Consider the following 16,883-nt stretch of genomic DNA (forward strand, 5'->3'; position numbering starts at 1 on the left):
ACAACATTTTTTCTACATTGGACAAGTTTGACCTGTCCATCTAATCAATTTATTATTATGTAAAGTAAAATTTAATCTTGATCGTTTAAATCTGAAATAAACGATTGAAAAATGTTTTCAAACTCTCCAATTTTAACTCTTTAGTTATACTCAAGGCTGCCAAAAAAGCTCGTAGTTCATGATTCAATTGACTTCGATTCAAAAGAAAAATTCGCAATTAACTTGTTCGATTAAAGTTCGTTTTGAAATAATTCAAACCAGTTCAGTTCGAATCTTATTCAAACTCAAATTTTAACTAGGTATAGTTCACTTGAAATTGGTTCACAAACTATTTAGGTTCAAATTTCAAATTAACATGTACCGTTCAAATTAGAGCAACGTCAGTGGCTCAGTGCAAAATGAATGTTTCATTTCAAATAAGTACAAATAGGTATCTGATATGATAAGATAAGATCCAATGCAATACTGAGTTTAAGCTATCCAATTTTTAGAAAATAACTAAGGCTAGTAGGGCTGTCAAAAAAAACTCATAGTTCGTGATTCGATTGACTTCGATTAAAAAAAATCACAATTAACTTGTTCGATTGAAGTTTATTCTGAAACAAATCAAATCAGTTCGTTCAAATCTTATTCAAAATAAAACTCAAACTTATATAAATTTGATTTGGTTTGATTCCTTTGCAGCCCTACTTGTACTTCTCCGTGCAAAATAAAAATAAAAATAACAATTATTAGAAAAAGTAAAACAGGTTTCTACGCTGTTTTTCATAATCTCTTTCTTTTCAAGGTCATACCTGAAAAAGTTCCCAAAATTATTTTGTACCAAATCGCAGCCTCACATCAGCTCTTTCTCTACTCAGATCTCCTTTCCCAACTAAAACCCTAAACATTATCCCAATCTCTTTCTCTCTCTAATGGCGGCCTTCGACGCCGAATCCGCCGGAGGCGGCGACCTCGCTTACGACCCTAACTTCGTCCCCGACGCCGTCAAGACCTTTGTCGTGCACCTCTACCGCCACATACGCGAAAAAAATGTGTACGAGATACACCAGATGTATGAGGGGAGCTTCAACCGCCTTACCGATCGTATGTTTCGCGACTCACCATGGCCGACAGCCGAGGCTGTGGCGCCGTATGTCGATGGCGATCACGTGTTCTGTTTGTTGTACCGTGAGATGTGGTTTCGCCACGTGTATGCCAGGCTGACGCCGACGCCAAAACAGAGGTTGGAGTCTTGGGATAATTACTGTAGTCTTTTTGGGGTCGTTTTGCATGGGGTGGTTAACATGCAATTGCCTAATCAATGGCTCTGGGATATGGTTGATGAGTTTGTGTACCAGTTTCAGAGCTATTGTCAATATAGAGCTAAGTTGAAAAACAAGACTGAGGAGGAGTTGCAACTTCTGAGGAATTTTGATCAGGTGAGTAAAACAGTGCTCTTTTTTTTTCAATACTACTGTACTATTCTGAGCTTTGGATGTATCAAGGTTATATTCATTGCTAGATGATTGGTATGGTTCAAAATGTTTACAAGTAATTTTGTTTAAAAGACAATATTTGTTAATTTACATGTCATTTCTTAATTTTATTACTTAAAAGGTGCCTTGAAGTTTGTTCATTTGTGCTCATATTTTATATGTAGGCATGGAATGTGTATGGTGTTCTGAACTATCTCCAAGCTCTAGTTGAGAAATCAAACATAATTCAAATTCTAGAGAGAGAAAAAGAAGGCCTTGAACAATTCACGGCCACTGACGGGTACGACTACCAGGGTGGGAGTAATGTTTTGAAAATGTTGGGTTACTACAGCATGATCGGGCTTCTCAGAGTGCATTGCCTCCTTGGAGATTACCGTACCGGTCTCAAGTGCATGGCACCAATCGACTTGAGTCAGCAAGGGGTATACACAACTGTTATTGGAAGCCATATCTCGACCATTTACCATTATGGTTTTGCAAATTTGATGCTAAGGAGGTAAGTTTATTCTGCTATTTTGTCATAATAATCGGCTTTCGCTTATATTATGTTTTTTAGGGATTTCCATTTTCCTGTACATAATATGTACCGGGCCATGGCTGTTACATGGTACTATGGGATGATATAATTAATTGTAAGAAGGGAGAGCAGAATTCTGAAAAGATTGTGTATGAATGCTGAAAAAAAATGGGAAGTACCTATAAAGTGGTTCTTTCCTATTGGCTGGCATAGTGTTGTGAACCAAAATACATGTTGTAAATAAAGAGGTTTTATTTACAATGGCATTTCAAAAAAAAAAAAAAACTTTCTAGTTTTAATTTTCCATGAACAATATGATAGATCCTAATTGATTGTATCAATAGATATGTTAAATAACAAAAATGATAAGATACCATGACAACCTGGTTTGGTCACCAAATCTTCTGAAAAAATTGAGTAGAAAATCACATGTAAATACAGGTTTTGAAGCTCTCTTTTTTCTACTTTATTCAACTTCTCTTTCATGATCTCAGTTCGTGATTACTCCAATTCTTTTACTGCATCTGCAAATAAACAAGCACATTAAATGACACCAAGGAATAAAATAAAAAAAAGCCAATTCAACAAAATAGAAACCAGCAAAGAATAAGACATTTACGGCAAAAAGATGTTTTTTTAATCGAGAAGTTCATAACAAGTTATTCTCTGAAAACATTTGGTTCTGTATAGCTTTTTTCTTGACAATTCTGTACCTTCTATATACGTCAATTGAAAAGGTATGGGGATGCAATACGAGAGTTCAACAAGATACTCCTCTACATTTTAAAATACAAACAGTACCACCAGAAGTCACCACAATATGACCAGATATTAAAGAAAAATGAGCAGATGTATGCTCTGCTGGCTGTTTGTCTCTCACTCTGTCCCCAGTCAAAACTGCTCGACGAAAATGTGAGTACTCAGCTCAAGGAGAAGTATAATGACAAAATGACCAAGATGCAACGGTGCGATGACGAGGCATCTACAGTTTATGATGAACTTTTCTCGTATGGTTGCCCCAAATTCATTACCCCTTCAGCTCCTGCTTTAGATGAGCCTCTGACAAACTATAACCAGGTAAAATATGCACATAGGAGAAAACAGATATTTTTTTATAATCAATGAGTTTGACGGAACTTTTGGTTTGCTTTGGTACCTGCATCAGCGAAAGATCTCTTATTAATTACGCAATTTTTTTTATGCCAAATGCTTTCCTCAAGTTTCTTATGCCTTATTACCTTTCTTATTGGCACATATGTAGCATGTAGTGCTCAGGTAAATCTCTTATTTGAGAAAATAACAATTGCCAAATGTGGTGCATGTTTTTTGATTGACCGATATTCTTCTTTTATGTAATTCACATACCTTCTTTGACCAGTACACAATTTTTATGATAAACCTTTTCTCATCTTATCAAACCTAACTTTTTTTTTGGATGATTTTTGTCTGTGCCTTTGTGGATTACATCCAGACCCCATTTGTACCCAAAATGAAAAAAAATATAAAAAAAGTGAATGCATATAAAACAAATTCTAATGAGGACATAAAATACACAGTCAAAAGGGTTTGAAAAAGAGAAAAAAGAAAATAGTAGTCGTTTACCTTACAATGCCATTTTAATGTCATCACATGCAAATAAAATAATAATGAAAAGCTTGGTGGTATTTTTTTTTTTTTTTTAGAAAAACTAATTTTGTCCTCTAATTGTGCAATGCAGGAGGCATATAGACTACAGTTGAAGATGTTTCTCTTTGAGGTGAAGCAACAACAGTTGCTTGCTGGCATAAGGAGCTTCCTAAAAATATATTCTTCTATGACTGTTGCTAAGCTCGCTCAATTTATGGAGGTCGATGAGGCCACATTGAGGTTTGTATTGTTCATTCATACTCCTGCGTAATGTCAAAAACTTGCATGCCATTTCAAATATTGAGAAATAACACTTGAAGTCTATGACCTTATAAACTGTGAAATAATCCATTGTTACCCTCCTTGCCAATTTGGTCTTTAAGGTATAGGTTGTTTGGTATAAAAGAAGCTGAGAGAGGATTGTCCATGTTATTTTTCATTATGTAGGGGTATGGATGATATTATTTTCATTTCTTGTAGGAGAATATAGAATATAGGTATTAAAAGTTTTACCTCATTTTTTCATATTTTCCATAGATATTTTACATTTTGACATGTGGCAGGACAATTTTGATGACATACAAGCACAAGATGCACTCAACTGATAATGATGGGAAGATAGTTTCCAACGCTGACATTGATTTCTACATCGATGATGTAATTGTTAAATGCTAGTTTAAAGCACATCTGTTCAAATTTATCACCCAAAAGATTGATTTTAAGTTTTTAACGAAGTCATTCTGTCTATAGGATACTGTACATGTTGTGGAGGCAAAATCGACAAAGCGGTTCGGGGATTTTTTCTTGCGCCAGATTTTGAAGGTATTTGCTGATCATTGAATCTTTGCCTATGTTATTGTTACGCATTATTTTTAGTTTGTTTTGTATTTGAAATATCGATGTCTCATTAATTGCCTTATTATGACTGAAATATTGCAGTTTGAGAAAATGATCGACGAGTTAGACAAGGTGCAGCTCGATTAAAGTTAGCTCTTTCAGAAGTATACATTATTATATGTTACTTCTATCTTCTTTACATTTGTTAGCCTGACTTGAAGAGTTTATCATGCCCTCTCATAGGGCTTTGAGAGTTGTGTAGGGTTTTGAGAGCAGTTGCTCAACAGCAAGTTTTCCTTATAGTTATTATTGTTTGCACTGGTTCGTTGACTGAAATTTTCAGTACTGTGTCGCTTTTTTAAGTATTTTCTGAAACATCTGGATATTTTATTTCTGTAATCTTTATTATTTAACTTTAAAAATGGTTAGCACTTGCAATATGTAATCTTTAATTATTCTTTGTTGTGTTGCAATTTCAAATTCCAAAAAATGCTTTGTTGGCATTGGCATACAACTGGAGCATACATCGATTATTTATTTATTTACATTCTGCCCAAGTTTTATAATCACAGGCGAGTTGTGTTTTATCTGCGTTGTGATTTTTATAAATTCCTTACGATCATAGTGATATAATATTGGCGAGGGTTTTATGAAATGCACGAATTTAAATGTGCTGCTCACGGCAGTTAGGAAATTGAATACAGTCGAACTGGTAGTCAGTTTTCAAATTTTGAATACAGCAGAACTTTTCATTCCGTTTAGGTATTGCTTTTACTAAAATCGGCATTCCATTCCGTTTTTTAAGATTAATTTTTATTGGGTTATCAATCAATTTTAGATTGTTGATTCAAAATGGATTGCAAGATAGTGAAAATCCTGGTATTAGTAATGAAACCTTTAACACAGTTGAAGAATGCATCTCATAACTTCTGGATAGAAGTGTAATTTAAATATCACTGTAGCACGGGCAAAGAATCCAGCGAACAAGAAATAAAATATCAGAACAATGCCATGGTCTCAAATCTCTCTTCTTTTCTCCACCTTTTCATTTTAATAGGTCTGAATCTCCTTTAATTAATAAATAGAACATATTCAAAACATGAAGCAGAAAGCGACAATACATATCCTTATTACTACAGCTAAGCAGCTTACACATGGCAAATAGCCACAAGGTAAACAATAATTACTATAACGAAGCAATTATACAATGGTAATTACGAAAATAAATGACACAATAGCCACATCACCTTCAGTTTTTCTTGAATTTGTTACCACCACTTGGTTTTTCTTTCTAACAGAAGTCAGCGGCAATTCTTCAAGAGATGGGAAGACGGGCTGCTTATTGGGTTAAGTGAAGGACCCACTGACCTTATCCGCCTCTGTTCTACCATTCTGACAGGAGATGAACACTCAGTGAAATCAAGAACACGGCCTCCTGTCTGAAAAAGAAATGAAGCATAAAAAAACTTAGTTTAGTTGCTAACTTGCTATTACAATTTCTTTTCTTCAACTAGAGTTAAATAGACAACAAACTGTCCCTTTGCAGCATCATAGAAAACTGAATGTGGATCAAAGGAAAATGATATATGTACCATTCTAGGTTGCTTGTCCGGTCTAGTGTTTTCATCATGGGCTAAATCTCCCTTCGCAGTTGACTTTTTGTTGCTAGCATTTAGCACTTCTTGTGCCTCAGCCACTACATCAGCAGTGTTCTCACTGAAATGCTGCATCTGTGCCAGAGCATCATATGATGCAACCGGACTCATAAAAAACCCCATCTCCTGCAAAACATTAGAAAATTGATAGAGTGATCAATTAGGGGAAATTTTATAACTTTATGTTTGGACGAAGTGAGAATAGCTAGAATAGCGAAAAAGTTGCTATTCTCTGTTTGGTTAGCTAGAAAAGGTTGGGGTTAGGGTATCCAGGTTAGGGTTTAGGGTATATATACATATTAATAAAAGGTATTTCATCAGTTCATCTTTACATAAGGATAAAGCTTCAAAATATAAGTGATAACTACCTGGAAAGAAAATTCCGGCTGTCCAGTTATGTGAGAGTTCATATACCATGGTGATTTCCGCTTAGAAGGTGATTCTAGACCTCTTTTAATTCCTGGTGTATCAGCAAATCTAAAATGCCAGAGATATATATACATTAAGAGCAGAATATACCAAATTGCTTCATTAATGTGTCAACAGAAGGCATATTTAATAGAATTATGGCAAGTGTTCCTCAGTCCAGGTTATAATATCATGTTGACAATTTTGTATTTGTACTTGTAAACAGATTGTGTTGATAAAGTCAATGGCTTGACACATTGGCTTGGTTCTAACAGCTAGGCTTTACCCCTAAATAGACAACATTAATTTTACCGAGGGTTCAAATGCCTCATATCCTTTATCTTTGTTTTCAAAGTCCAAACAATCGATCTGAACCGCTTATCATGATCTTCATATTAAAATGTGCTTGGAGACCAAATTTTATATTTTTTGGAAATTTTTTACTATTTTTTTAGATATGTCAAAACAGTCATTTTGTACCTATATAAAAAATAGTAAAAAATTTCCAAAAATACGAGAGGCATGAAGATTTGTATTGCTTTTCACCCTTCTATTCTATTTAAATTACTACGGTTAATTTATTAATGAAGATTTCCATTTACAGATTGCCACAAGAACATTTCAACGCGCAATGGAGGCTCCAGTTGAGACCGAAGAAGACGAGTTGTCAACTAACTTGACACTTTCATTCAAGTACATGTAATCTAATATAGAAAGCTTAGTTAGCTAGATGTCAAAATTAGAAAAAAAAAATTAAGCTTAGTTTTCTAGATATAAAAATAGAAGAAAATTAAGCTTAAATGTTAGGAGCTTAGTTTTCAAGATATCAGAAAGAAAAAAAAAATAGAAATTAGGCTTATTTGCAAAGCAAACTAAAGTTAGCAGTTCTTTGTTTCCTGGGAGACAGAGATAACATATATATTAACAACACTTGTGTAATGTTACATATAGTTTACTTCTAATATATATACTAGAAATTAGAAAAATACAAAGATCAAATGTAACAACATGACAGTATATTTGCCTGGTCTGGGACAACTAACAAATTAAAAAAAAAAAAAAAAAATCAAGCAAACTGTACTTGATGTTGCAAAGCTTCATAAAATTGTGATAAAAAGACAGTATATACTTGTATAGGTGAGCAATAAACAAATTATTCAAATAAACCAGGCATCGAAATATCAAAAAGACAGTATGTTACCAGTTCCAATGTTGAACCAAAGGTTTAAATCGCGTTTATTGCGTTATAGCGTATTGGCTGAAAAAACAGCTCTATTCCCAAATAGTGCCGCTATAGCGCAGAATAGCGCGCTATAGCTTTTATGGTCCAAAAACGCTATAGCGCGCTATTTAGAACCCTGTGTTGAACTGTTATGTGGCACTGAGTGGTCGTTTGTATATAATAGAGTACAGTTATCTAGTCGGTTTTTCGACCATAGTTATGGTACTATCTGCTTGTAAAAATGTTAGTCTCAGTTCAACTCAGGCATGGCAACTAAGAAAAACTAACAAAATGATATGAAGGTTAGTCCAGTGAACAGGCAAGACGCGGTGGCTAGGTACCATACTTCTCTTGGAAATTTTTCCTTTTTAATTGATACAGAAATCAAATTGGTTTTATCAATCTGAAGACTTGAGCTTTCAACTTTGATTTGAAAAGCTTTAAAATTGATGATAATGGATATGGCAGCGAATTCGATTGAAACCTGTGGATCAAACCGAATTTGAGACCGGCTTGATCCACAGGTTGGTGCATTATAGTGTCAATTGGTGTTTAGTTAACCATGAAATCTTGAGCAAAAGGGAAGAAAAAGGAAAAACAGTAAATAGCAAAACAGCGTCAGGCTTATCTTTTCTTGTTTCATTTTTATTTTTATTGCATCCCTTTCAAATTATCTTTTAGTTTAGGGTAGTATAGTAGAGAGTAGAACTAAGATGTTACTAAGTTCACCAAGCTTCTTTGTGAAATCAACTCTTAAATCTATTGAATTGATTTCAAACGACGAATTCAGACTGTTGAAATTCTTCTACCTTACGAGTGATGCGTCTGCATGTGAAAATTTGAAGTTTCGAATTTGAATTTCAAAATTAGAAGATTTATAAATTAATTTTAATGCACTCATTTTTTTAGATGTTTTTTGACCACTTGATTTTATACAAAATTAATTTAAAATTTTAAAATTTTCACATTTGACACATTACTCGTAAGATACTAAGGTAAAAGAATTTTAACGATTTAGATCTATCGTTTAAAACCAATGTAATAAATTTTAGAGGTGAGTTGAGAGAAACTGATAAACTTCATACGGTAGATTCCTTTGATAAATGTACTGGCAACTGGTTTTCGCTTTAATAAAGTGAAATGCGTAACATGTATTGACCAATGATTACTTTTGTACTTACATGGCTCACTAAGAATATCTATATTAATAAAGTTAGAATGAAACCAAATACAGTTATCATGGTCGCAGGTTTGAAATCAGAACTAAAAATTATTTGGGAATATTATATAGTTGGGTGATTTGATTTCTAACTGTCATAGAAATAATAGAAATTAACTTAGAATGGCAAATTAATTAGAAATTGTCATGTTATATTACAAAATTAGAATTGAATGTAAAATTAGCAATAAATAATCAATAAATATGAATTTTTTAATTTTGTTGGTTATGAAATTCTCATAGATTCAAAAAATAAAAAAGTAATTGTCACATTAAATTAAAAATTAGAAGATAAAGTTCAATGTAAATTATCTAGCTGGATTGCTCTGAACTTCAGACCTATTAAAATGTTATATGGTAACCAAATCGGTACAATGATTTAGCATCACTTTGGATTAGGGCTGAAAACGGAGTCGGATTATCCGTTCCGAATCCGCTCCGTATCCGACCCAGATCCGAATACGGATAAACGGATTCGGATAATTTCCGGATCCGGATGCGGATATTTGATATTTATCTGTTATAGAATATTGATTCGAATTCGGATACGAATACGGTTATTATTTCATAAACGGAACGGATATCCGGGATATCCTCGAAACCCATTAAGCTATACTCCATTCGCTGAATCCACGTGACTTTCCTAAAAGCTACTTTTTGCCTCTTCACTTTTTTCAAAGGACAAGATAGATGCACGTGGGTTTTGAACCATTGTGACAAGAGCTTGTATTATATATATAAAGTTCTTACTTAATAGTAAAAGTTGTGGGACTATTTGAATAATTTGAAAACCGGATCAGAGCTTATTTTTCTTTACAAGTTGTCAAAGATAATCTGAGCCTATTTATTGGTCCATTAAATCCTCTCTAATTTGAAAACATGTACTGTCAGTTTTTATAAACTATATCCTCTCTCATTTTTGTATTTATTTATTAATTAATTAATATTATTATTTTAAAGTTTATATAACTCAATATTCGATAATTATCCGTTTCGTATTCGTATTCGAATCCGTATCCGTAGATTATCCGCTCCGTATTCGTATCCGTTTAAGGTGGATATGGTTTTGAATTTTGATATTCGTTTACTATCCGTATCCGTATTCGTATCCGCTTATTATTCGACGGATGCGGATATGGTATCAGCATTATCCGCTCCGTATCCGCTCCGTTTTCACCCCTACTTTGGATGCATGTGATCCGAGCAAATTGACCAAATGTATATATATGTGTTTTTTTTCCCCTCCTATTTTTCATTTTAACAACATTTTTTTTACATTGGACGAGTTTGACCTGTCCATCTAATCAATTTATTATTATATAAAGTAAAATTTAGTCTTGATCGTTTAAATCTGAAATAAACGATTGAAAAATGCTTTCAAACTCTCCAATATTAACTCTGCAGTTATACTTAGGGCTGTCAAAAAAACTCGTAGTTCGTGATTTGATCGACTTCGATTCGAAGAAAAATTCATAATTAACTCGTTCGATTAAAGTTTGTTCTGAAATAAATCAAACCAATTTGGTTCGAATCTTATTCAAACTCAAATTCAAGCTAGGTATAGTTCGTTTGAAATTGGTTCGCGAACTATTTAGGTTCAAATCTCAAATTAACATCCATCGTTCAAATTAGAACAATGCCAGTGGCTCAGTGCAAAATCAATGTTTCATTTCAAACAAGTACAAATAGGTACCTAATATAATCAGATAAGATCCAATGCAATGATTAGTTTAAGCTATCCAATTTTCAGAAAATAATTAAAAATGGTCGGGCTGCCAAAAAAACTCGTAGTTCGTAATTCGATTGACTTCGATTAAAAAAAAACATTGCAATTAATTCATTCGATTGAAGTTCATTCTGAAACAAATCAAATCAGTTCGTTCGAATTTTGTTCAAACTCAAACTCAAATTAGAGTAAATTTGATTTGGTTTGATTCCCTTACAGCCCCAGTTATAATTCTCCGTGGAAAATAAAAAAATAACAACAATTAGAAAAAGTAAAACAGGTTTGTACGGTGGTTTTCATAATCTATTTCTTTTCAAGGTCATACCTGGAAAAGTTCCCAAAATTATTTTGTACCAAATCGCAGCCTCACATCAGCTCTTTCTCTACTCAGATCTCCTTTCCCAACTAAAACCCTAAACATTATCCCAATCTCTCTCTCTCACTCTAATGGCGGCCTTCGACGCCGACTCCGCCGGAGGCGGCGACCTCGCTTACGACCCCAACTTCGTCCCCGACTCCGTCAAGACCTTCGTCGTAGACCTCTACCGCTACATACGCGAGAAAAATGTGTACGAGATACACCAGATGTATGAGGGGAGCTTCAACCGCCTTACCGATCGTATGTTTCGCGAGTCACCATGGCCGACCGCCGAGGCGGTGGCGCCGTACGTCGATGGCGATCACGTGTTCTGTTTGTTGTATCGTGAGATGTGGTTTCGCCACGTGTATGCTAGGCTGACGCCGACGCCAAAACAGAGGTTGGAGTCTTGGGATAATTACTGTAGCCTTTTTGGGGTCGTGTTGCATGGGGTGGTTAACATGCAGTTGCCTAATCAATGGCTCTGGGATATGGTTGATGAGTTTGTCTACCAGTTTCAGAGCTACTGTCAGTATAGAGCTAAGTTGAAAAACAAGACTGAGGAGGAGTTGCAACTGCTGAGGAATTTTGATCAGGTGAGGAAAATAGTGTTTTTTTTTTCTCCCAATACTACTGTCCTATTCTGAGCTTCGGATGTATCAAGCTTATATTCATTGCTAGATGATTGGTATGGTTCAAAATGTTTACAAGTAATTTGTTTAAAAGACAATATTTGTTAATTTACATGTCATTTCTCAGTTTATTTCTTAAAAGGTGCCTTGAAAGTTTGTTCATTTGTGCTCATATTTTATATGTAGGCATGGAATGTGTACGGTGTTCTGAACTATCTCCAAGCTCTAGCTGAGAAATCAAACATATTTCAAATTCTAGAGAGAGAAAAAGAAGGCCTCGAACAATTCACGGCCACTGACGGGTACGACTACCAGGGCGGGAGTAATGTTTTGAAAATGTTGGGTTACTACAGCATGATTGGCCTTCTCCGAGCGCATTGCCTTCTTGGAGATTACCGTACCGGTCCCAAGTGCATGGCACCAATTGACTTGAGTCAGCAAGGGGTATACACAATTGTTATTGGAAGCCATATCTCGACCATTTACCATTATGGTTTTGCAAATTTGATGCTAAGGAGGTAAGTTTATTCTGCTATTTTGTCATAATAATCAGCTTTCGCTTATTTATTTATTTTTAGGGATTTCCATTTTCCTGTAGATCATATGAACCAGGCCATGGCTGTTACATGGTACTATGGGTTGATATAATTAATTGTAAGAAGGGAGAACAAAATTCTGAAAAACAAAATTCTGAAAAGATTGTGTATGAATGTTGAAAAGAAAAAAAAAAACTAGTTTAATAGTGGATGTACCTATAAAGTGGTTCTTACCTATTGGCTGGCATAGTGTTGTATAGTTTTGTGAACCAAAATACATGTTGTAAATAAAGAGGTTTTATTTACAATGGCATTTGGAAAAAAAAGACTTTATAGTTTTAATTTTCCATGAACAATATGATAGATCCTAACTGATTGTATCAATAGATATGTTAAATAACAAAAATGATAAAAGGTACCATGACAACCTGGTTTGGTCACCAAATCTTCTGAAAAAATTGAGTAGAAAATCACATGTAAATACAGGTTTTGAAGCTCTCTTTTTTCTACTTTATTCAACTTCTCTTTCATGATCTCAGTTCGTGATTACTCCAATTCTTTTACTGCATCTGCAAATAAACAAGCACATTAAATGACACCAAGGAATACAATAAAAAAAGGGCAATTCAACAAAATAGAAACCAGAAAAGAATAAGACATTTACGGCAAAAAGATGTTTTTTTAATTGAGAAGTTCATAACAAGTTATTCTCTGAAAACATTTGGTTCTGTATAGCTTTTTTCTTGATAATTCTGTACCTTCTATATACGTCAATTGAAAAGGTATGGGGATGCAATACGAGAGTTCAACAAGATACTCCTCTACATTTTAAAATACAAACAGTACCACCAGAAGTCGCTACAATATGACCAGATATTAAAGAAAAATGAGCAGATGTATGCTCTGCTGGCTGTTTGTCTCTCACTCTGTCCCCAGTCAAAACTGCTCGACGAAAATGTGAGTACTCAGCTCAAGGAGAAGTATAATGACAAAATGACCAAGATGCAACGGTATGATGACGAGTCATCTACAGTTTATGATGAACTTTTCTCGTATGGTTGCCCCAAATTCATTACCCCTTCAGCTCCTGCCTTAGATGAGCCTCTGACGAACTATAACCAGGTAAATTATACACATAGGAGTAGGGGTGCAAACGGGTCGGATATTACCCGTCCGAATCCGGATCTGTATCCGAATTTTTGCGGATTCGGATATTCGGATACGGATACGGATAGTTGCGGATTCGGATACGGATTTTTTTTATGCGGATACGGATACAGATTTTTTTTATGCGGATTCGGATATGGCTACGGGTTGAGTTTCGGAATTGGATACGGATACGGATAATTATCCGGATCCGGATCTGGATATTTTAATTTTTCGGATATCCGGATATGTTAAGATTTGAGAGAATTTTTTTTGTGTCTATTTATCTTTTGTATTAGAATATCTTTAAAGAGTATCTTTTGTGTTGGTATTTTTAATTAAAGTTAGTTATGCTGGTGAATTTTAGTTAATCAGATATATATTTTGTAATGGTGTAACAAGTTAATTAGATATATATTTTGAATTAGAAATCCGAATTATATCCGTATCGGTATTCGTATCCGAAAATATCCTATCTGTATCTGTATCCGTTTAATATCCGATCCGTATCCATATTCGATTACTATCCGATCCGTATCCGGAAAAAAAATACGAACACGGATATGGGTTGAATACTATCCGATCCGTTTGCACCCTTACATAGGAGAATAGATATATATTTTTTTATAACCAATGAGTTTGACTGAACTTTGGTCTGCATCAGCGAGAGATCTCTTATTAATTACGCATTTTTTTTATTCTCAATGCTTTCCTCAAGTTTCTTATGCCTTGTTACCTTTCTTATTTGAGAAAATAACAATTGCCAAATGTGGTGCATGTTTTTTGATTGACCAATATTCTTCTTTTATGTAATTTACATACCTTTTTACCAGTACACAATTTTTATGATAAACCTTTTCTCAACTTATCAAACCTAACTTCTTTTCGGATGATTTTTGTCTGTGCCTTTGTGGATTACATCCAGACCTCATTTGTACCTAAAATGAAAAAAATTATAAAAAAGTGAATGCATATAAATCAAATTCTAATGAGGACATAAAATACACATTCAAAAGGGATTGAAAAAGAGAAAAAAGAAAATAGTAGTCGTTTACCTTACAATACCATTTTAATGTTGTCACATGCAAATAAAATAATAATGAAAAGCTTGGTGGTATTTTTTTTATTTTTTGGAAAAACTAACTTTGTCCTGTAATTGTGAAATGCAGGAGGCATATAGACTACAGTTGAAGATGTTTCTCTTTGAGGTGAAACAACAACAGTTGCTTGCTGGCATAAGGAGCTTCCTAAAAATATATTCTTCTATGACAGTTGCTAAGCTCGCTCAATTTATGGAGGTCGATGAGGCCACATTGAGGTTTGTATTGTTCATTCATACTCCTGCATAATGTCAAAAACTTACTTGCATGCCATTTCAAATATTGAGAAATAATATAACCTTATAAACTGTGAAAGAATCCGTTGTTACCCTCCTTGCCAATTTTGTCTTTCAGGTAAAGGTTGTTTCGTAAAAGAAGTTGAGAGAGGACTGTCCATGTTATTTTTGCCATGTTTTTTTCATTATGTAAGGGTATGGATGATATTATGTTCTTTTATTGTAGGAGAATATAGAATCTATGTATTAAAAGTTTTACTTCACTTTTTCATATTTTCCTTACATTTTGACATGTGGCAGGACAATTTTGATGACATACAAGCACAAGATGCACTCAACTGATAATGATGGGAAGATAGTTTCCAATGCTGACATTGATTTCTACATCAATGATGTAATTGTTAAATGCTAGTTTAAAGCACATCTGTTCAAATTTATCACACAAAAGATTGATTTTAAGTTTTTGACCAAGTCATTCTGTCTATAGGATACTGTACATGTTGTGGAGGCAAAATTGACAAAGCAGTTCGGGGATTTTTTCTTGCGCCAGATTTTGAAGGTATGTAATGATCATTGAATCTTTGCCTCTGTTATTGTTAGTCATTATTTTTAGTTTTTTTTTTTTTTTGTAGTTGAAATATCGACATCTCATTAACTGCCTTATCATGACTGAAATAATGCAGTTTGAGGAAATGATCACCGAGTTAGACAAGGTGCAGCTCGATTAAAGTTAGCTATTTCAGAAGTTTACATTATTATATGTTACTTCTATCTTCTTTACATTTGTTAGCCTGACTTGAAGAGTTTATCAATACCCTCTCATAGGGTTTTGAGAGTTGTGTAGGGTTTTGAGAGCAGTTGCTCAACAGTAATTTTTGCTTGTAGTTTTTATTGTTTGCATGCTCGTTGACTGAAATTTTCAGTACTGTGACGCTTTTTGAAGTATTTTCTGAAACATCTGGATATTTTATTTCTGTAATCTTTATAATTTAACTTTAAAAATGTTTAGAACTTGCAATACGTAATCTTTATAATTATTCTTTGTTGTGTTGCAATTTCAAATTCCAAAAAATGCCCGCAGGTTAGATACATAGGTGGTGCTTCTTTGGCATTGGCATACAACTTGAATATACCTCGATTATTTATCTATTTACATTCTGCCCAAGTTTTATAATCACAGGTTCAGACCTGTCAGCAAGAAGAGGACAGCTATGAGTACACCTGTTATGTTGATGGGGCTTGGATCAAACCATGGAGCGGAGGAGTTGGGTTCATGATATATAAACAGGGAAAATTGGAAGTGTACAGATCTGAGGGGATTCAATCTTACTGCGCAATACAATCTGAAGCAACAGCCCTCCTGCATGCTATCGAATATGTTGAACAACAAGGCCTAAGTCCTGCTCTCTTCTACTCTGACAGCTCGGAACTGGTAAGTCACTGCAAGAAGAATTCACCACCTGTCAATGCTAATCGGAGAGCGGCACATGAAATCTCTCAATGTTGGATGGCAATCAGGAGGAACAAAAATTTTGCAATATCCCATGTCAGTAGAAGCCATAATGAACTGGCGGATTTACTGGCAAAAAGAGGAAGAAGGGAAGGTGCGGGCTGGAGCTATACAGGGCATACTTTTCCTTTATTCGAGGATTAGCAAGATGAATGTAAGAGTTTAGACAATAATTAGTGTAATCACAAAAACTGATGTAACTCGAATTTCTTTTATCAATGGAAAGCCTACGGGCATGTTTGAACGCAAAAAAAAAAAAAAATAATAATCACAGGCGAGTTGTGTTTTATCTGCTTTGTGATTTTTATAAATTCCTTGCGATCTATAGTGATATAATATTGGCGAGGGTTTTATGAAATGCACGAATTTAAATTTGCTCCTCACGGCAGTCGAACTGGTAATCAGTTTCAAATTTTGAAAATCAGACTGAAATAAAATAAACTCTGTTAAAAGCTACGCTTATAACTATGTCAAAAAGGATGTACTTTTCCTGTATGACTTAGTTTATCTAAGACCAGCTGATAGCAGCAGAACTTTTCATTCCGTTTAGGTATTGCTTTTACTAAAATCGGCATTCCATTCCGTTTTTTAAGATTAATTTTTATTGGGTTATCAATCAATTTTAGATTGTTGATTCAAAATGGATTGCAAGATAGTGAAAATCCTGGTATTAGTAG

The 16,883-nt window shown here is 34.3% G+C and overlaps 3 protein-coding genes across 4 annotated transcripts; 2 read left to right on the top strand and 1 right to left on the bottom strand.

The window, feature by feature from the left end:
* Nucleotides 1–796: 796 nt before the first annotated feature.
* Nucleotides 797–15,714, top strand: LOC144567996 (uncharacterized). Of its 2 annotated transcripts, XR_013515577.1 has the most exons (8): nt 797–1,421; nt 1,643–1,974; nt 2,733–3,072; nt 3,713–3,861; nt 4,185–4,278; nt 4,372–4,443; nt 4,561–4,820; nt 15,640–15,714. XR_013515577.1 is itself a non-coding variant. In XM_078318210.1 (7 exons), exons 1-7 carry the CDS (start codon nt 915–917, stop codon nt 4,603–4,605), a joined length of 1,539 nt encoding a protein of 512 aa, XP_078174336.1. In that variant the 5' UTR covers nt 797–914; the 3' UTR covers nt 4,606–4,896. The 2 variants fall into 2 exon arrangements, 1 of the variants encoding a protein (XP_078174336.1); XM_078318210.1 differs by lacking the exon at nt 15,640–15,714 and having other exon boundaries at nt 4,561–4,896.
* Nucleotides 5,507–6,620, bottom strand: LOC144568001 (transcription factor MYB3R-4-like). Its single transcript, XM_078318215.1, has 3 exons — nt 6,482–6,620; nt 6,051–6,239; nt 5,507–5,897 (listed from the first exon to the last, which is right to left on the bottom strand). The coding sequence occupies exons 1-3, from the start codon at nt 6,614–6,616 to the stop codon at nt 5,760–5,762; spliced, it is 462 nt and encodes a 153-aa protein (XP_078174341.1). The 5' UTR covers nt 6,617–6,620; the 3' UTR covers nt 5,507–5,759.
* LOC144567995 (uncharacterized) lies at nt 11,016–15,714 on the top strand. Its single transcript, XM_078318209.1, has 7 exons — nt 11,016–11,642; nt 11,865–12,196; nt 12,997–13,336; nt 14,530–14,678; nt 14,997–15,090; nt 15,184–15,255; nt 15,380–15,714. Exons 1-7 carry the CDS (start codon nt 11,136–11,138, stop codon nt 15,422–15,424), a joined length of 1,539 nt encoding a protein of 512 aa, XP_078174335.1. The 5' UTR covers nt 11,016–11,135; the 3' UTR covers nt 15,425–15,714.
* Nucleotides 15,715–16,883: the final 1,169 nt, after the last annotated feature.

This window comes from Carex rostrata, chromosome 17 (genome assembly GCF_964058835.1).
Source record: "Carex rostrata chromosome 17, lpCarRost1.2, whole genome shotgun sequence".
Classification (NCBI taxonomy): domain Eukaryota; kingdom Viridiplantae; phylum Streptophyta; class Magnoliopsida; order Poales; family Cyperaceae; genus Carex; species Carex rostrata.